This window comes from Carassius auratus, chromosome 20 (genome assembly GCF_003368295.1).
Source record: "Carassius auratus strain Wakin chromosome 20, ASM336829v1, whole genome shotgun sequence".
NCBI lineage: Eukaryota > Metazoa > Chordata > Actinopteri > Cypriniformes > Cyprinidae > Carassius > Carassius auratus.
Window position 1 is genome coordinate 23,225,942 of NC_039262.1, and position 21,588 is coordinate 23,247,529.

Below are 21,588 nucleotides of genomic sequence, written 5' to 3' on the forward strand. Positions count from 1 at the left end.
TTTCATATCACCAAAGTGGAAGATACACAAATTATTAATACTTAGGTTTAGGGGTTTTTGTCCAAATCCATAACAGTAAGTTACCTGACAATAAAATGGGACATCTTGCCCCAATTTACTACATTCGTAGAGTACTTCAAATGTTAAAAGTCTATTTTTTTTATTGTACACTTTTATGACATTTTTTTTTACACACTTAATTGCAGTTTTAAAGAGTGAGCTTTTGTAAGTTTTACTTTAAAGTACATTTTTTAAATGTTTTAATATTATTTCAATTTGCTTTAAAGGACTTTAAAGGAAAACAAATTTTAGCTATAGTGTGCTATTTCAAATTATATATTAAGTTAGTATATGTAGTAAACTAAAACTTTATCATTACAAATGTTTAATTACAAGTGTATTTAAATTCATTACATACAAAGTTCCATAGAAATTATGTTAAAGTATATTTTAGTTTTATCATAATCGCTCTGCGGTTCACTTTGTGGGTGAAAAAGCACTGTCAAGTTCAGCTAATTGCATTTAACATCAATTGAAACTATAATGCATTTTAATTAAAAAGCTACTGTATTTAGTGTCTGAAAACATTAAGTTCAGTTTGCACTTGAAGTGATTGTTCACCAAAAAATTAAAAATCAGTTATCATTTACTTCCCCTCATTTTAGTAAAAAAAAAAATTCTTCTGTCAAATACAAAAGTAGATATTTGGAACAATATGAGTAACCAAACAATTGATGGTTGTTTTTTTTATTGAATGTAAAAGGACCACTTTCTTTAGATGAAAAATCTAGTTTAATCTAAAATGACTAATGCAGATGCTTATTTGTTGTGGCAGAACTGTGGCGTGGAGACGGATAACTTGAAGACTCTGGTGGGTCAGATGCGATCAGCATCCAATAACTTGCACAACTGTGCCTCAGAGCGCAGGAAAAACCCTAATTATGATGGAGGAAGTCCAAACAAACCACCTAACGTGTTCCTCACCGCTGTGGTGGAGCTGATAGGGGCTGCTAAGGGCATGCTGGCCTGGCTTGACAGGTATGTGAGATTTATACACAAACACACTCTTTCTGTCTCTTACAGACTTCACCTACAAGGAATGTTCCAAGCACTTTGGCTAACCTATTAAATTGGCTGTGCAAATGTTTGGAAGAAATGCTCTTTAAATAGTGTTAACAGGACATCTTGTTAATTCTTTTTTAGAATTTTAAGAAGAAAAAAAAAGTGATGTCCTTAAATGTAGGTCTATTTGAATATTTAAGATTTTATATGAATCATGTTCCAACAACTTCGGTTAATGTTATCCAAAGAATGTGTAAATGTTAAGAACAAATATTGGGACAGTTCACTCAAAAATAAAAATTTATTTTTCACTAAACACATTGAAAGAACGTTTTGAAGAATTGTATGCTAACCCACCAAACAAGGAATGTTTCAACAACTGTGGCTAACATTATTAAAGGGTTTGTAAATACAATATGTATGTAAATATAATGAAAACTGACCAAGTTCTCACAGTGTCAAGAGTTTAACATTGATCAAATGTCTTGAATGATGTTCATGAATTAGAGGGTTTGTTCACCAAAAATGTCAGAGCTTGTGCAAACATCCACATTCTTAACCGCTGCTTTCTCACCACTGTCAGTTTTTGTTGTGTTTATTTCATTATTGAGAGTAAAGCGCGCAGCATATATTTACGCTGCTCAACAGCTTCAGGTTCGGCGCCGTTTGCTTTGAAGTCGGGGTTGACAGGTTTTTGACGTTGTCGATAATGTCGACTAATCGTTTCAGCCCTAATAGACAGCAATGCAACTACCACATTAAAGGCCAAAAAAGGTTGTAAGGACATCATTAAAATAGTCCATGTGAAATCAGTGATTCAACTGTAATATTACGAAGCTATGAGAATGGGGGGGGTTTTTAACGCAAAAAAAAAAAAAAAGACTTCAAATGAATAGGCTGACAAATTCAATTTTCTGCTAACCTTCGTGTAACGTTCTATTCATGCTAAGAAAACTTAACATATCCAGTGAACCCACAACCAAAATTTTATGTTTGGAAAACATTTTAGAACAAGTTCTAGTTCGCTACAGTTAAGTTTTCACACTAGATATGGTTTGTAGTGCAGAGGACCTTATGATTCATTGACAGGGTTTTTAAATGACTGTAAATACATTTCAGCATCACATTTTTACTGACAGGTGTCTCATAACTATTGTTTTGGTTTTTATGTTCAGTCAAAACACTTCATATCTTGTGATCTTTATACCTTGTGATGTCATGCAGGCAGCTGGCATTCAGACACACACATACTGTACATATACGTAGACTGCATGTTTGGGCTTGAAACGACACATACCAGAATTTGCATGAAACATGATTTGCAAACATGTGAACATTTCATCAGCTTTTGGATGAATTACACTTGTTCTCTTTGATTTTGTCTGCAGGACCCCTCTGACAGGAGTCAGTGATTTCACCACAACCAAAAACAAGATCATTCAGCTCTGTCTGGAACTGACCACCACTGTCCAGAAGGTTTGTTTCTGTGTTCATTAGCTTTGATGTCCTAGTCAAAGCTTTGAAAACATTACTGCACACTGAAAAAAAAAAAATATATATATATATAAAGAGAAAAAATAACCAAACCAAGGGTAACCAAAAATCTAAATTAAGTAGTTTTATTAAAGCCAAAAAACATTCGACATCACTTAACCAACAAGTATACTATGGAGCCCCGCACATGACATATAAGAAAAAATTAATAAATTGTGCGCATGATTTACTAATTCGTTGCCTTAATGTACTAAATTGTGCACACAATTAATATTGTGTTCCCTCAATTTACTATTGCAGTCCATTGATTTGCTTAATCGTGCGCACAATTTATAAATCGAGTGAACGAAATAGTAATTGTGTGCACGTTTTAGTACATTGAGAGAGCAAATTAATAAACCGTGCACGCGATTTAGCCTAATACTTTTTCCTGTATGTCATGTGCGGGGTTCCATGAGTATACATCAATTTATACCAACAAAACTATTTTTTGTTTGGTCTGTAAGGTAAAAAGTGCAGGTTGTCATGCACACAATTTCATTCACTAAGTCTGTATTAAACTGTTCAAAAATGCCATTAAAACAGTATTTTAATAACAATTTAATCATAATTTCTTTTTGAATTGTATTTTATCATCCTTTTCGTATTTTTTTTGTAAAATTTTGAAAATAGTTATTAAATTTAATGCATATCTTACCAGGGTTATTTTCGTAAACTTAACCCCCCCCCAAAAAAACACTTTATTTATTTGAAATAAAATAAACATTAATGTAAATAAATAAATGACTAGTGAGTTGTCAAAGTACTATAATAAATAAAAATAAAATAAATCAATTAAATGAAACAAACTAAAACTAATAAATACAAATGAATAAACATTGTATATACATATAAAAAAATACAAATGATAAAAAAAAAATAACAAAAAAAAGTTAAACAAATTAATAAAACTATAAAAGTATATCAGTGATACTTAAAAAAACTGCATCTTACTTGTATTTTCTAATTTAAATTATATATTATATAAGACTTTCTTCTGAATTGACCATTAAAAACATACTGACCAATTCTCAAGACTCAGACATTAAATTATATTACGTTAAAATATCTAGTTGCATTTAAACACGTCCACATAACAGATAAACACATGAACACACACACACACACACACACACACAAAACAGCATTTCAAACTGTTGAGCAGTAGTGTATTGAGGCATGTCTTGATGAACTCTTTAAGCACACAGATGCCTCCTGAAGCACAGAGAAACATGTGGTTTTATTGAGCCGGAGCTCAGTGGGGATGCGCAGCTCATAACTGTGATCGATGTCTCTGCTCTGCTTTCGCTCTTCATGGTCTCCACCGCCACTACATTTAAACTATGCAGCAATTATCCTGTCAAACCTCAAATCATAATTAAACACTGACGACAGGCCCTTCTCCATCTATTTGTCAGCACATTCCATATTCTGAATCCTCATATTACATTTCTTAAATACTTTCTTTGGTATTTTGATTTGATGTTTACCATTCCATATTTTCCTGTGGGAACTACACATAATGTGGCATTTCATGTGAATCCTCCCTTTTTAATTGCAGGACTGCACAGTGTTTGAAATGGAGGAGAAGATATTAGAAGTGGTGAGTAGAAAGTCTTGCCGTCAGTTATGTCTCACACAGCATATTCAGCGTTCAGGCGTTTAAATGTCTCTCAGGTCAGAGATTCAGCTGATATCTGTGATGCATTTGGGTTCATTTTAAGTGTGGAGATGTAACTCTATTGTTCAGTTCGGGATGTTTTCCTTAGGAACATCCTGTGGTAGATAACAGTATCTCACAATCTCCATTACAGGAATGTTCCGGATGCAAAATAATAATTTCGTCAGTTTGTAAAAACAAGCATAAATTGGGTTAAAACTTACAATGGCAATCTATGTTGCAAGGCATTGCACAGGAATAAATGTTAAAATAGATCAGATGCAGATCTTTCTGGAAGCCACTAGAATTGCCTTTTTGTGTAAATGATCTCTAACTGTGCGTATTTGTTCTCTAGTACATAGTAAACAAATGCAATTTGACATTTGTATCACAAATGTCATTCTGATTTAGTAAACTTGCTCAATAGCCCACCTGGTACAGCACTGCATTTGTGATGCAGACCACTCGGGTAGGAATCCTGTGAAATTAATCATTATGAAAGAGCTTAAAGAGTAGTAAAAGCATGCTAAAGTGGCATTATGGTTGTGTCAGCAAATGTGTTTTTATCATACGTTAACACTTTTGGTTCGGTTTGGTGTAGGGCATAAGTGGTATATTTTTCAAACGAGCACACTAACCCTTTAGCACCGATCACAGGATATTTCATTTAAAAACTGCTGCAGTGCATACAACAACCAGTACCACTCCCTGGGCATTTCTCTTTAAAAGTGTTGCAAAACATGCAAGAAACAGCATATTTTAGCATAAATGTTTTTACAATGATCCTGGGTTGTCCAGTCACTTAATGCATCATAAATACCACAACATTATTCTTTTTTGTTCATTTCAGTCAAGTGTTTTGACCGGCATTTGTGATTCCACCATGAGGATGACCTCTGACCCCTTAAAGAGTCAAATGACCTGTTTGGAGGAAGTCACCATCACGAATATCAAAGCAGGCGAGGGAATGGTGAGTGTCAGCAACCTAAGACCTGTTGGTATTGTTTTGGCTGTTGCTTAACAACTGCGTATTGCTTGCTTTAATTTGTTTTAAAGGGAATGTATATCAAATCCACTTACGATGGGCTGCACGTCATCACCGGAACCACGGAAAATGTGAGTGAACAGAACAACATCGCTTTGACTCGTTTGTCTTTTTCTGCTGTTAATGCATCAATGTCCAGCATCATTCAAGCCACAGTCTGTGACTAATGGAGTTCACAAGCAAGCATTGCTTCGATTGATTGAAGTCTGTCTGTGTTTCACCCTTCAGTCTCCAGCAGACAGGACTCAGAGGATTCATGCAGGCGATGAGGTGATTCAAGTCAACAGGCAAACAGTGGTGAGTCCATCCATCTGTCACATGATAGTGAAGAGGATTATGGGTAATTGTTCTGCCCTAAAAGAGTGAAAGTAGGCAAGATGGTGAGCTTTTGTGTTAGACTGAGTAAACCTGATCCATGGGAGAGAAAGCGGGAGATATGTGCTCAAAAGCCTTTTGGATAACCATATTATTATGAACACCTTTATCATTGTTTTGGATCAGTGCTGGTTTTATTCACCTCATATTTACAGAGAAAGCATTGGGTTAGTGGCGACCCGTTTGTGTTTGTACAACATAAAGCTGTTTGACTACATTTGCTCAGCTACAGTAGGATCAGCTTTCCCCCATTTATGATCGTTTATGTCCAGGTTTCATTTCTATAAAAGTCCACCCTTGTGAAAAAGAAGTGAATGTAATCGTATTGATTGTGCACCTGTAGTATATTTATTTAAAAATGTGCTTGCAGATAATATGACATTAATAAAGTTAAGGCCATTTTAGCATACATAGGGCTAAATTTACTAAACGTTTACGTGCATTTCCGTAAAAGGGGAAAATTCTGCGTGTGACTTATTAAATAACACATATTAAAGAACACTTACGCAACATCTCTTTTACATATATACCAATGCAATGTACCACGAGTAGAAACAAATGACCGCTTGCTTTAAATAATGTCACAAATACTAGTGAATTGACGATCACAAATCTTAGTAAATCACGATTCACTTAAATGCTGTCCTCCCATAAATTTGCAGATTAAAAGGGAAACTCCCACAAATGCATATTCAATAATGTGAGTCGCAAAAATAACTGTCCACACCTTTTCAGTGTTAATTTCCCAATGAGTGTCTTTGACGGTATAGCTTTTTTAATGTCAAATGAGGGTTTGCGCTGGCGCAAGCTGATAGTAAATCTGTCCCTTAGAGCACACTTAACACACTTAAGTACACTTTTAAAACATATCCCAGACAGCAAGCAGTTTCGGCCCAGGTCTGGCCCACATCTGGCCCACATGGATTTCATGCGGGCCAGATGTGGGCCGGATCTGGGCCAACACTATGTTGCTGTCTGGGATACTTTGTTAAAATACATGCTAAATCTTTGTTGCAATAGGCTTTTGTCATGTTTTAAAGAAGTAAAACTAATTTAATGTCTTCACTAACATACTACAGCACATAAATACTGTACTTAATTATACCGTATTTTTCGGACTATAAGTCGCATCAGTCCAAAAATACATCATGATGAGGGAAAAAACATGTATAAGATGCACTGGACTATAAGTCGCATTTATTTAGAACCAAGAACCAAGAGAAAACATTACCGTCTAAATTACGGTAACAGTACGGAAATTACGAGAACAATTACGATTACAGTTATGAGAACTTAAGCAATTACAAGTAATACAGGAACAATTGTGAGAAAGTCGTAGATACAAGAAACGAAGCTAACAGTCACCTTCTTCTCAGGTGGGCTGGCAGCTGAAGAATCTGGTGGAAAAGCTCAGAGAAGATCCTCAGAATGTGACACTGATGGTGAAGAAAAGACCATCAGGTACCTGCGGCTTCACACCAGCACTGCTGAAAAACATGCGCTGGAGACCCCCCGTCGTCCAGGTACTGCACTCATTCTCCTGTAGTTTAGCCTCTCAGGAAGCTTTTGTCTGGAAAAAAAAAAAGTATTTTAGTATTATTAAAACCCCTTAACTGTCACTCACAGTTTGGAACATAGGCTTTATAGTGCACGTTACAAACCTTTTTTCCAAACTCCAAATTTGTATAGTTCAAGAATGAAAATATTTTGTAACATGATATTGATCTACCATTTATATGCAATGCAATGTCTGATTTTAAAACGGGGTTTAAAGGATGAATTTTGAGATTTTAAGTTTTCAGTCAATATAAATTTTGATGATTTCTAAAATGTGATAGAGAAAAAGGCAATGAAGAAGTCTTTTTTTTAAAACAAAAGTCAAAACTCCTGTTATAAGATACAAGGGTGCACTCTTGTCATAAATTAATCTATTACTTTTCCTACATTAATTTTTAACAAAAAACATTGGTAAAATATATATTTGGGAGTCTTAGACCTTTCCAACGCTATATATTTTGTCAAGATTAGATTAGATTTCATTGTAATATAGTGAAGTAAATGTAGGCGTCCCGTATATGGGACGGGGTGAGAGTTAAAGGGTTAAGTAGCACAACTGTTTCAGATCAATAAGAAATGTTTTTGAGCATCAAATCAGCATATTAGATTGATGTCTGAAGGGTCACGTGGCACTGAAGACTGGAATAATGATGTTGAAAATTCAGCTTTGCATCACAGAAATAAATTACGTTTTATATAAATTCAAATAGAAAACCTTTATTTTCAATTGTAATAATATTTCACAGTATCATTGTTTTTACTTTGTTTTGAATGAACAAATGCAACCCTGTTAAGCATAAAAGATCGTATCAACCCCAAACTTTTGAACCTAGTCTAGATTGTTTGTAGTTAGTCGAATGCAAATGACCGCTTGTGAGGCCTTTTCTACTGTTTTTGTGTTTCACATTTGGACAAACTCCATGAACTTTCATTGTTTCAACATGAGTGGATGGCTTTTCATGGGTGTTGCAGAACTAAAACAATGAAACATTTCTTCCTCTCTCCACACACACACACACACACACACACACACACGTTAACTTGCCTTTGAAAATGCATGTTGACGTCACACATCTTCCACAGCTGATTTATGCTGATTAACGGCAGTTAAGATTGCTGGACCAGCAGCAGGGTTTCACATCAGGATGTGTGTTTCCTCCTGATTAAACTCCCGGTCCAAATGTCACACAGCCATTGATTTCAGAAATACTGTAGCTAATATTAGTCCATATGGACTCTCCCGAACACCTCGCTATTCTTTTAAAGGTCAGACTGTAGACCACAGCTCAAGAAAAACGATTTTCTTTCAATGATGATTTGTGTTATGAACATGAATGCAGTTATAAATCAGGCTGCTAATTGAGGAGCGGTGTGCTATTGCAGCAAGTTTTCCACAAACAAGCACCACTCATATTTCAGGACATGTAAAAATCTAGTTTACATAATGTACCTTTCAATGAATGAAAGCCTTGCTCGTCAAGAAATGTCTTTCTTAATTACTGTATTTAAGCAATTCACATAATCCATACAGAAACGTACTGAGTAAAAAGCCTATTATCAGTTCTTTCTTCAAAAGTAGAGCCGTAACCTTGAAATAATGTGGATTGGTCAATTCTTGCTTTAGCAAAGTCTATAATTCACCAAAAGAATCGCATGTCTCACAAAATAAAACAGGTCCCTGAGAAGAAGAAAAAAATACTTAATGTAGTGATTTAGTGTTGATATCGAAGGTCTATGGATTCCGAATTAGTGAAAATTAAAAGCTTTGTGATCCAGTTGATCTCATTTAACAGATGATTTAAGATGTTATTTAGCCAGGGTTTCTTCACAGCTATCATATGTAAATATATCTTAAACCAGGCAGAACGAGGGACTAATAACTGTGTTTGTTTTAGAGCCCATCGTATGAGCCATCCAGAAATCCTGTGCAAATCAAGCATCCGGAGAAACCTGCAATATTAGATCTCTATATTCCTCCTCCTCCTTCCATGCCATACAGCCCACGGTCAGTATCTGTTTCTCTGATATCTCCTTCATATTCAATCAATTATTCTGTGGCTCTGTTCCAAACGTAGTGAGCCTATAGTTTTTTTTTTTGCCTATAGTTAGCCCAAGATATACTTAGTTTATCTTGGACATTAACTTATACATAGTTTTGACGTGTATGCAATATAGGCACTGGACACATGCACAGTTTCATCATTGTTCAATGTCTGCGCTATTTTTAATTTGTCTCATACTGATTTAGTTGTGGGGATCTCTTCCTCACACAAATGTGGCTGTCTGCAGTAATCTCTCTGCCAGGTATCGTGGAAAGTAAAACGGCACAAACTAAAAAATGCATTAGACGCGTGTTGGACACATTAGGCTACGTCCACACGAAGCCAGCGCTTTCCCTGTCTAATCTTTTTTTTCCTTGTCTCAAGAAATATGTGCGTCCACACGAAACTACAAAACCGAAACAAAACGATGTAGTGTACATGCCAGACCAGCATGTGGCACTGTAATTCTGCCACAGAGATACACTAGAAACGGAGAAGAAGACTTGGACTATGTGCATAAACCTTGCATGCTGTATCAAAGCCCTATACTCTTTGGCTGTATACAAACGAACATGAAACAATACACTTTTATTAATCTTTGTTAATGTAAGGTAATAAAATGAGAATTTTTTTTGTCACGTGATGACAAAAACAAAAAAGGCGGTGTCTGACCAGGGGCGAGACGTGGACTGATGACGTCACCGTTTCAGAAATATAGGGATTCGCTGTGTACGTGAAAACACAAGGGCAGCATTTTCAAATTTATCCACTCTGGGTTCTGGTTTCAAAAATATTGGTTTCACTCTCCCGAAATGCAGGATCCGTGTGGACGAAACGCCTATACACTACAAAATATATGTGTATGCAGCTAAATGCATCTCCGTGTGGACACTACGCTAGAACTGTATACTAACAACTCAATTTAAAGCACTATTAAAGATGTATTAAAAAGCAAATTCACTCCTGAAGCACACTCTTTATTCTTCATTTTCTAGAAGTAGGGTGTAGAAATCTTGCTGGATTTTTCATAGAAAAGGTGCATCTTGCTCTGGCCAAAGTGACTCACCCGACGTCGTAATTATGACTTTCCAACTTGTAAATACAAACTTTTTATTCATATCTCTTTATGTGTGCAGGGGTGCAGAGACGAGTGAATATGCAGCAGTTAAGATGAGACCAAAAGGTTCAGAGTCGCCCAACTCATCTCTGGATTTAGCTAGTAGACGACGTTCAAATATCAGCGACTTCAACAGCAAACCAAGCGTAAACCCAACTGAGATCGCCGCCCCAAAGGCGCGACTGAGACAGCGGACCCCGTCGAGAGGTTAGTATCTGTTCATCATACATGACTTTATTTTGTAACATAATGATAAGAAAATGTATTTCTATTGAGCTGATAGTTGGCTGCATGCAGGATGACTAGTCCATTGCATGTACAAGTTACTCTTATGACAAAGAAGTCAAAATAATATGGTTTGAATCAATCTGATGAGGCAATATGACGTTTTTAATCAATCAATCAATCAATCACCTTTATTTATATAGTGCTTTAAACAAAATACATTGCGCCAAAGCACTGAACAACATTCATTTGGAAAACAGTGTCTCAATAATGCAAAATGATAGTTAAAGGCAGTTCATCATTGAATTCATTGATGTCATCTCTGTTCAGTTGAAATAGTGTCTGTTTTAATTTGCAATCAAGTCAACGATATCGCTGTAGATGAAGTGACCCCAACTAAGCAAGCCAGAGGCGACAGCGGCAAGGAACCGAAACTCCATCGGTGACAGAATGGAGAAAAAAACCTTGGGAGAAACCAGGCTCAGTTGGGGGGCCAGTTCTCCTCTGACCAGACGAAACCAGTAGTTCAATTCCAGGCTGCAGCAAAGTCAGATTGTGCAGAAGAATCATCTGTTTCCTGTGGTCTTGTCCTGGTGCTCCTCTGAGACAAGGTCTTTACAGGGGATCTGTATCTGGGGCTCTAGTTGTCCTGGTCTCCGCTGTCTTTCAGGGCAGTAGAGGTGCTTTCTAGGTGCTGATCCACCATCTGGTCTGGATACGTACTGGATCCGGGTGACTGCAGTGACCCTCTGATCTGGACACAGACTGGATCTGGTGGCCACGGTGACCTTGGAACAAGAGAGAAACAGACAAATATTAGCGTAGATGCCATTCTTCTAATGATGTAGAAAGTACGGTGTTATGTGAAGTGTTCCGGTTCCAGTTTACCTAATTAATGCAGCCTAAAAATCCTTTAACGGATTTGGATATTAAAAGCATATTAGTATGTTATGTGTATGCCAGGTTAAAGAGATGGGTCTTTAATTAAACTGCAAGAGTGTGTCTGCCTCCCGAACAATGTTAGGTAGGTTATTCCAGAGTTTAGGCGCCAAATAGGAAAAGGATCTGCCGCCCGCAGTTGATTTTGATATTCTAGGTATTATCAAATTGCCTGAGTTTTGAGAACGTAGCGGACGTAGAGGAGTATAATGTAAAAGGAGCTCATTCAAATACTGAGGTGCTAAACCATTCAGGGCTTTATAAGTAATAAGCAATATTTTAAAATCTATACGATGTTTGATAGGGAGCCAGTGCAGTGTGGACAGGACCGGGCTAATATGGTCATACTTCCTGGTTCTAGTAAGAACTCTTGCTGCTGCATTTTGGACTAGCTGTAGTTTGTTTACCAAGCGTGCAGAACAACCACCCAATAAAGCATTACAGTAGTCTAACCTTGAAGTCATAAATGCATGGATTAACATTTCTGCATTTGACATTGAGAGCATAGGCCGTAATTTAGATATATTTTTGAGATGGAAAAATGCAGTTTTACAAATGCTAGAAACGTGGCTTTCTAAGGAAAGATTGCGATCAAGTAGCACACCTAGGTTCCTAACTGATGACGAAGAATTGACAGAGCAACCATCAAGTCTTAGACAGTGTTCTAGGTTATTACAAGTAGAGTTTTTAGGCCCTATGATTAACACCTCTGTTTTTTCTGAATTTAGCAGTAAGAAATTACTCGTCATCCAATTTTTTATATCGACTATGCATTCCATTAGTTTTTCAAATTGGTGTGTTTCACCGGGCTGCGAGGAAATATAGAGCTGCGTATCATCAGCATAACAGTGAAAGCTAACACCATGTTTCCTGATGATATCTCCCAACATATAAAGCGTGAAGAGTAGCGGCCCTAGAACTGAGCCTTGAGGTACTCCATACTGCACTTGTGATCGATATGATACATCTTCATTCACTGCTACGAACTGATGGCGGTCATATAAGTACGATTTAAACCATGCTAATGCACTTCCACTGATGCCAACAAAGTGTTCAAGTCTATGCAAAAGAATGTTGTGGTCAATTGTGTCAAACGCAGCACTAAGATCCAATAAAACTAATAGAGAGATACACCCACGATCAGATGATAAGAGAAGATCATTTGTAACTCTAAGGAGAGCAGTCTCAGTACTATGATACGGTCTAAATCCTGACTGGAAATCCTCACATATACCATTTTTCTCTAAGAAGGAATATAATTGTGAGGATACCACCTTTTCTAGTATCTTGGACAGAAAAGGGAGATTCGAGATTGGTCTATAATTAACTAGTTCTCTGGGGTCAAGTTGTGGCTTTTTTATGAGAGGCTTAATAACAGCCAGTTTGAAGGTTTTGGGGACATGTCCTAATAACAATGAGGAATTAATAATAGTCAGGAGAGGATCTATGACTTCTGGAAGCACCTCTTTTAAGAGCTTAGATGGTATAGGGTCTAACATACATGTTGTTGGTTTAGATGATTTAACAAGTTTATACAATTCTTCCTCTCCTATAGTAGAGAATGAGTTTTTAATAAAGCTCTTCAGTGAACTATGTGGCATCTGAGTGCATTGTGAACAAAGCTTCAAAACAAAATAAAATCAGAAATAAAAGAGGAGACTCTTATGGATGGTTCTATGGTTTCACTCAGAGCCTTTAAATAAAAGTCTAAGCCAGCGTGGCTCAAGCAAAGACTCAATTAGACTGATTCTTTCATTGTGCATGTGCTTTAGGGAAGCCGCGTCCCATGTCCATGCCGGTAGACACTTGCCTGAGCACGTCGGACTCCCCCTCCAGACCCTGGGCTCTTGGACGGAAAGGTAAGCGCAACACCTGCCTGTGTAGAAACTACAGCTGAAGCGAGTTCATCTCCAGCTGTCAGCGTCAACATTAGATGGGCGGGAGCAGACAAAGGTCAGATAACGCTGTGTGCATGACATTTTTGTCTCTGTTTATCTGTTTGTCTTCTGTCTCCATAAGCAAACATAACAGTGAACTGTACACAGATGTAGAGTTGTTTTCTCATTGCTACCGAAGAAAGCCTGTTATCATAGCTAGTCAAAAGCAAGTTTTCATGTTGCATCGTGATTTTAATTTTTTTGTTTACATTGTTGCTTTGTTCGTAGTCTGGCAGAATCCAAGCATAAATTCAACATTGTAAATTATTGTCACAATGTAACTTAAACTTGTCACATTAGCAAATTTTTAGTGAAATATTGCAGGGCAAAACTTAATAAAGCACAGTTCACATAAAAGTTACTTTCAAAACAAGCAGCTTTCTGCTGGAAATCTGTCTGGAAGAATCTTCAGATTTGCTGAAAAATCATAAACGTTAAATCTGTAATCGGTGGCACACACTGGTGTGTAAAATGTGTGTCAAAGTATGAGCAAAAGGAATACGCTTGGATTATTTTATGGACATAATTGGGGGTTTCTTGCTTGATTTAATTATATATATATATATATATATATATATATATATATATATATATATATATATATATATGAGTTACGTAAATATACAAATGTATATATATGTGAGTAAGTGTGTGTATATATATATAATATTAACATTATAATATTAAAATAGTAACAATTTATTTTTATAAATCGTGACTAGTCCCACATTTGTGGTTTCATGTCCAGTGCACTGAGAATTTTTACAAAAAGAAAAAGTTTTTTTATAAAAATAAAATAAAAAAATAAATAAAAATATTTTTCACAAATAAAGTATGTTTACAGAGGAAGACGACAGTGTTAGAGTAGAGTGTGTTTGCAATAAAAGAAGAAGAAAACAGGCAAAAATCCATATAAATCTGTCATTTTCATAAACGTTAATTTTTTTAAATTAGGAAAAAGTATCTGTCGTGCAATACATCGTTTTAGATGTTCTGGAAATTACAAAAAAAGAGCTTTTCTATTAAAAAATTATAATAAATGAAAAAAGACTTCATTTTCCTGTGATGTGCACTGTTGGACATAGTGGATAAATGAAATAAACTAGTGCAGTATGAAAAGTTAAAAGATATTTTCTTGTCCCACAGGTTTAAAAAATGGTAATTGAGCTATGATAATACAAAGCAGAATATACAACTCTCAAATTATACAAATGGCTTTGGATGCAAGTCGGCCAATTATATCAAGTTTTGTAATTCTGATAAGTTTTTGCCATTTCTGTCTTTGTCCTTTGATTCCTTGTTCAGTTTGAGAATGCCATCAGTGGTTTTCAGTTATCACCAGCTCTGATAAAAGGTGTTTCCTCCGTCTGTCCTCAGGTGATGAGATCTTGCACAGGTATCTGAGTAACGAACAGATCCCCACCATCTCAGAGGAGTCGCCCTGTTACCCGCTGCCCTACCGCCCCACAGGAGAAGGCCGTCTCGTCCGAGGGGTCGACCACATCCGCGGCAGCCAGTGCTTTATCAACACAGACCTACACAACAGCGCCACCATACCCTACCAGGAGGCGGTCGCTCGGAAACCTGCAGCCAAATCCTCCAAGAGACGCCCCTCAGAGCCCTCAGTGTTCAGCAGCTGGATCGCCCGCCTCAAGCTGCTCACACACTGAACCTCTGCAGTATTATCACCTCAGATCCAGCACCTGGAGAAACACAGCTGGGACAGTATTAAAGACATCCTCAGACTATTTAAGGTTTCTTCAGCAATAAGGACACTACTGAAAACTCTTTCTCTGATAAATCAAAAGGATTTTCACTCGGAACTGTGTTATCAAGAAGTTATTTAATTTTGTGCATATATTGTATTTTATAGATACAGGTCCAGCATATTTCCTACTTAATAAATAGCTTTTTTAAACATATGCTTTGGGTAAGCTAAAGATATGTTTATTGTGAAACAAGAAAAAGAAAAGATAATGTACATGCAAAAGACAATGTAATTTTTTTAAATAAATGTGCACATTGACTTGTCTGTACAGCAAGAGAGTTTTTGTGAAATTCAAAATGTTTGCTTTCGGGGTTGGGAAGATTTGAGTTTATTACTGACTCCTTTTTAATACATGAGTGTCAATTTGACAGGAAGTGGAATTTACTTCAAATGCAATCTCGTGAAGTTTCAAAGGTCCAAGGAAATTTGACTAATTATGGCTAATAATTAGAATATACTTTATTCTGATCAGAAAAAAGAGGAACAACTCACTTCAAATTAACTATTAAATTAACAATCACATTTTTTTTTTTAAATTGAGGTCAGTAATATTTAAGAAATTAATACATTCATTCATCATAAAAAAATAATGTTTCCACAAAAATATTAATTAATTATTTTCAGATGTGATGATAATAGTACATTTTGAGCTCCGAATAAACATCCTGGAATGACTTTTAAAGGAGCGTGTGTTGTGAGTAATGGCTTCTGAAAATTCAGCATTAAATGTAATTTTTAAATACATTTAAAAAAATGGCATTTTAAATGGCATTGTTTTTCAAAATATGATTATTATTTTATCATATAAACACAATCATGATGAGCATAAATTACTCCTTTCAAACACTTTTAAAGGGTTAAATACTTTTTAAAACCCCAAAATGTTTTTATTAACTTGGCTACATTATTCTATTAATTCCATTTGAATTCTGCTTCCTTAAGTATATAATCAGATTACAATTCTGCATTGCATTTACTACCTCAATTCAAAATCAGGAAATTAAATAATAATAAAATAATTCTAAATTCAATTCTCAGTGACACAGAGCAGAGCGAGTACATTTAGCCACATCATAGTGTGAAAGACTTCATTGTGCTACAGTACAATAATAAAATCTCAAATCGTTTGTTGATTATTATTAACTCACATTTCAGTGTGCAAGTGTCTTAGATCAGATAAATGGTCTTCTGTTGTGAGTTTTACTCACGCTTGAGTCATTTCAGTCGCTTCAGATGCAAACAAACTGTTACAAACACGTGTGTGGTTAAAACCACCTGCTGTTACACTAGAGCGAGTCATCTTGAGCAAGATAGGATACTACTTGATACTCAATTATCATGATCATCTTTTACACTATTAATAAAGAATCCTCTCGCACCATGGATACTTGTGTCTGTCTGTATTTAATGGTCTTCTTCCAGAGGACGCTCGCGGTTCAGAAAGCTGATTAAAAAAAATCTGAACAATCTTGATTGAGGAGATTTAGGGGCAATTGTTCAAAAGTTATTTGATCTGATTTTGGCCATAAGATTGGATCAGATCTTTAAAATGGGCTGTTCAACAGAACAAAAGAAAAAAGATTCTAAATTCAGATTAGTTCACAAAATACAAGTTTGGGTTTGATCTGGATTAAATGCTCAAGTTTGTGTTGTACAAAAAAAAAAAAAAAAAAACGTTTTAGTAAGATTGGGATAACTTTGATATATATATATATATATATATATATATATATATATATATATATATATATATATATATATATATATATATATATATATATATATATATATATATATAAACGGGATTATTCTGTTCCCAGCAGAAGGGTGTATTTAAAACATTTTATACAACTTTAAAACGGGTCCAAAACATGTAGTGTAGGCTTAATTTTAAATCTATTAATTCCCAAGTTGTATGCGTATAATATAAATTAAAATGTTACATTAGAATAAAATAAAATAATAAAATAGTCATACCTGACCAATCAGATCAGATCCAGGCTACAAAGTCCCGCCCATTTTTAAGTAGCCTACCTGTGTTATGCGAATAGCCTTTCTAGGGCATTTACTTTATTTTCTACTTGTGTATCATATCATACGAATAATGTAATTTTTACAGGAGATTATAAATGTGTTCCAAAGCATAAAATGTTGAAGATAGTTTTTGAGCTATTCTTCGAGTCTTCTGTGTAATGCGACAGCGCCGCGCAGCGGTCGATAGCTGAAGCGCAGGGGACTTTATCTGACAACAACACAAGCAGCTTTCTTTCACAAGTCCTTCTTTCACGCAAACCATCAGATTACACTTGAATATAATGAAAGAAAATTGACTTATTATAATGCCATGAAGTTAAACACAAAAGACGTGATGAAGTGACGCGAGTGATTAAATCAATTATGCAAATGAAAGGCGTTATTAGAGGCTCGCGCGAGTCAGAGGCGCTTCACAAACCCGGTGTGTGATGTCTGCGTGGGGGGTCTTCCGAGCACTGAAACACCTGCAGGGGTTCACATGCTGGATACAGGTGAGGGAAGGAAACACACACATAATAACATAAAGAAAGAGTCAAAAAGTGCATCACAGTCAGTTCGTCAGTCAGAGATACTTCAAACAAAGACTCGAATTAATGTCTGTGTCTTTATTATTATTGGTTAGAATATATAAAGCCTGACTTGTTTTTCTTTGTTCAGCTGGTCGAGGACATCTTTATATTGTTCTCCTATCTGAAGTCAGTAGAGGTGAATCAAATGAGTCGGACTGAGTCAGTAAGTGTTCACTTCATTCCTCTTGTTGTTTGGACTCGTGTCAGAAACCTACTTTTGTGCGAGTATGTCATTTATTTATTCTTTATTTCTTTCTGTGGACATAAGTGTTTTCTAACCATACGGACAAACAGCATTTCTGTCAAAAAAAAAAAAAAAAACCTGATTCAGTCAAGTAAGTTAGCTCCAAAAATCTCAGTGTTTTAATCATAAGAGTAAAAGTAACTGTGAATAATGTTAAGATATGCTAGAAATAGTTGTTCAGCCACTCATCATGTTCTTTTACTGACTTGCATAACATTGTATTTTAATGGAGTCATTTTCAGACCTGATATGATCACTTTTTTAACTCAACTTTTTGCATCGTAATCATAAGCCACTTCCTACTGACTAGACATTGAGCTGTTACCAGTCCAGATGTTTTTCACATAATCCTCGACAGAATGATGATCAATCTCTATGAGATGAGTCTTAATTGCCTGTCTACACAAATTCTGTTCTCATCTTCTTTCAGAAGCCTTCACAATGCGGATATTTTTATTTATTTTAATTATATACTTTATTTAGATTTTGGGTTATCTCGACTTCTGTTTAGAACTACAATATTAGAATTAAAGTGTTTTTGAATATGTATGAATTTAGACAGTCTCTTTTCAGCTGCTTACACACTTTGCCATTTTTGTTGTTGTTGTTTTTTTTTTACTTCACACGTCATGTCAACTCTCCAATTAGTGTAGCTTCAAACCCGTCGTCAGTGTGTGGGGAGTCCTGTGCAGCCTTATATGTGAGTGTTTTAAACCCGTGCGAGGGAGGATATCAGTAGAAGTGTGTGCATGTACTTGAACAGTCTCACTGGCATGTGTGTGTGTGTGTGTGTGTGTGTGTGTGTGTGACAGTTTCAGGGAAGTGAAAGCTCTCTTTAGAGGCAGCTGTGTCATTAGCGCTGTCTCTCTGAGCTGTGGGCGCTGATGGCTGAGTTCGCTGCGTAATTTACTGCATTTCTGTTTTCTCCTCCCTTGCGCTTTCAGTACCCTCTTCAAGACTTTGTTGCTGGGAAGTCACAAGGTAAGCTGACAATTAAAATGTTTTTAACAGACTATTATAGATGGTTTATACTCCCTGAAAGACTTAAATGATCAAGTGCATAAAGAACTAGTGTTAGTGAAAGCTTGACCCTGTGATTGAATCATGCAGACGTGATGCTATTATCTCTGCTATTGATGTTTCAGAGTACTGTTGCGTTAAGAAGCCAGAGAGGACTGATGTTTCTTCGTTTGAATTGTGATAGGAGATGATGTGATGAGCCGCAGAAAGGTCTCGGTGAAAGACCTGGGCCAGGGCGACTGTCAGGGCTGGTTGTACAAGAGAAAGGAGAGCAAAGGGCTCTTGGGCTGGAGGTGGAAGAAGTTTTGGTTTGTGCTCAAGAAATGTTCGCTCTACTGGTACACGTCGGACACGGTGAGTTATACGTTTTCCCCTGATAATATTTTGGCCTCACTATGTCTTGAGAGTTCACTTGTTATCTAGAAGCCTGTTGCACAAAACAAGTCAAACAAACTCTATATTTCGACAGCAGAGTCTCTGCTCCCGCTACTGTGGGTTTGATGCTGAGTATGCAGCCAATCTCCTGAGAGGTTTGACTCGCAGTTCACTGTCCTGATGAGAATTAGGAGATTATGAAAAGTTGAAACCCATTTACAAGGCTATAAGAAACATTGCTGCTCCCACAAAACTTTGCGGAAAAAATATCTGGGCGTCAGTGCAAGCGCATTATAAAAAAAAAAGTTTTTATTGTTCGTTAAGCATGTTTCAAAAATATAGATACATATGGGAATACATAATTTATATAAAATAAAATAATTAGCAAAATTTGAATTATTATTACTTACTGTGCTTAATTTGGAGCAAGCGAGACGAGGGAGGGACTTTATTGTGTCCATTTTCAGTTTCTGATCTCATATCCAGAAAAAAACCCTTCTTCAAATCACAGCTACATTTCATGAAAGCATAGCCATCTTAAAGGGACAGCGCACCCAAAAATGAAGTTCTGTCATTTTCTCACCCTCAAGTTGATCCAAACCTGTATGAGTTTCTTTCTTTCTTCTGTGGAACATGAAAGAAGATGTTTTAAAGAATGTTTGGTTACCGAACAGTTAATGGTCCCCATTGATTTCCATGGCGTGGAAGAATTACTAAGGAAAGCAATGGGGACCAGCTGTTTGGTTACCAACATTCTTCAAAACATCTTGTTCAGCAAAAAAAAAGAAACTCTTCTTGGGTTGGAACCGCTTGAGGGTGAGAAAAAGACAAAATGTTGACTTTTTGGATGAACTGTCTCTTTAAGTAGATTGTAGAGACCATTGGTGCCAGTGGTTTCTACGTTGCTTTTGAGTCTCACATCCCTGGTTAGTTGTGTACCGTAAGTTCTGTATCATGGCAATGAACACCGCTAAAACCAGTCCACCAGAGTTTGTTCAAAACCCAAACTTAAATGGGTAGTCTTTCTCTCTGTTCTCTCTCTTTCCAGGCGGAGAAAGCCGAAGGATACATCAACATGAGAGACTTCACCATAGAACAGGCTGCCGAATGCAAGAAGAAGTTGTAAGTTCATCTTCCTTATTTAGAGAGATTTGTGGCTGCTTGTGGTAAAAGAAAGAAGAACCCAGAAATGAGAATTCGCCCCATGTGGCCACATGTTTTTTTTTTTTTTCTGAAATAACTGCATGCCAAACGCAAATATAGGCTATAACTGTTGCTCATACTTGGTAACAAGATTCTAGGTTTTATTTGTCACGTGCAATTTATATGACATACAGCAAGCAGTGAAATCTAGGTCTGGCATACTCTCATACCATAAAAAAATAAGAAGAACATTAAATGCAAAAGATTAAATATACACGATATATTAAACTACTACACAAATGATGTGCAGAGATGTGAACAATGTGCAGAGAGTAACCCTACACTACCAGAGTGAAGTGCAGTGTGTTTAATGTCCATGTTTAGTAGTCTGGTAGTAGTTTATTACTCTAAACATACAGCAATCATATGCAACACCCACACAGATTCATAAAAACTCATTGGGTTTCACGCAGAATGGCATTGCAACACCCCAGGACATCATAACAACATCTGGCCATCCACCCAGATCACACTCGCAGTGGTCTGTCAAAACCATGCCTCAGAAACCACCTAGAATTGACCTAGATTCATAGAGACACAGAAAGAAATAGAAATGCACTAAAACACTGAATGGCAACCGGTCAAACTACACTAGTAACAGCACAGAAAAACCCTGGAAACATCCTAGAGCCGTATAGCAAGGAATGCCATTCCAGCGTGGAATCAAATTTTCCTTATTTGGATTAAAGATTACCAAGACTTTTTTTTTTTTTTACTTGCACAGCAACACCATCAACACCATAAAAGGAACATACTTAAAAGTGCAGTGTTTAATATTGACAGCTAGCACTTGAAATTGTTACTGTTGTCCAGATTTAAAATACTGGAGAGAGTTGTTTCAATGCTTGTGTGGGTTGCCAGATTGAGGATGTGCATCAGGAAC

At 36.3% G+C, this 21,588-nt stretch overlaps 1 protein-coding gene across 1 annotated transcript in view; it reads left to right on the plus strand.

The window, feature by feature from the left end:
- Positions 1 to 21,588, plus strand: part of LOC113037726 (connector enhancer of kinase suppressor of ras 3-like) — a 42,591-nt gene that overhangs the window by 14,562 nt on the left and 6,441 nt on the right. The window contains exons 3-18 of the mRNA XM_026195071.1: positions 836 to 1,038; positions 2,451 to 2,538; positions 4,157 to 4,198; positions 5,106 to 5,225; positions 5,312 to 5,371; positions 5,529 to 5,597; positions 7,052 to 7,198; positions 9,128 to 9,237; positions 10,411 to 10,598; positions 13,328 to 13,414; positions 14,870 to 15,159; positions 17,681 to 17,785; positions 17,952 to 18,026; positions 19,052 to 19,088; positions 19,312 to 19,481; positions 20,551 to 20,624. Coding sequence (XP_026050856.1) covers positions 836 to 1,038; positions 2,451 to 2,538; positions 4,157 to 4,198; positions 5,106 to 5,225; positions 5,312 to 5,371; positions 5,529 to 5,597; positions 7,052 to 7,198; positions 9,128 to 9,237; positions 10,411 to 10,598; positions 13,328 to 13,414; positions 14,870 to 15,159; positions 17,681 to 17,785; positions 17,952 to 18,026; positions 19,052 to 19,088; positions 19,312 to 19,481; positions 20,551 to 20,624 — 1,865 coding nt within the window. The remainder of the gene's footprint in view (positions 1 to 835; positions 1,039 to 2,450; positions 2,539 to 4,156; positions 4,199 to 5,105; positions 5,226 to 5,311; positions 5,372 to 5,528; positions 5,598 to 7,051; positions 7,199 to 9,127; positions 9,238 to 10,410; positions 10,599 to 13,327; positions 13,415 to 14,869; positions 15,160 to 17,680; positions 17,786 to 17,951; positions 18,027 to 19,051; positions 19,089 to 19,311; positions 19,482 to 20,550; positions 20,625 to 21,588) is intronic.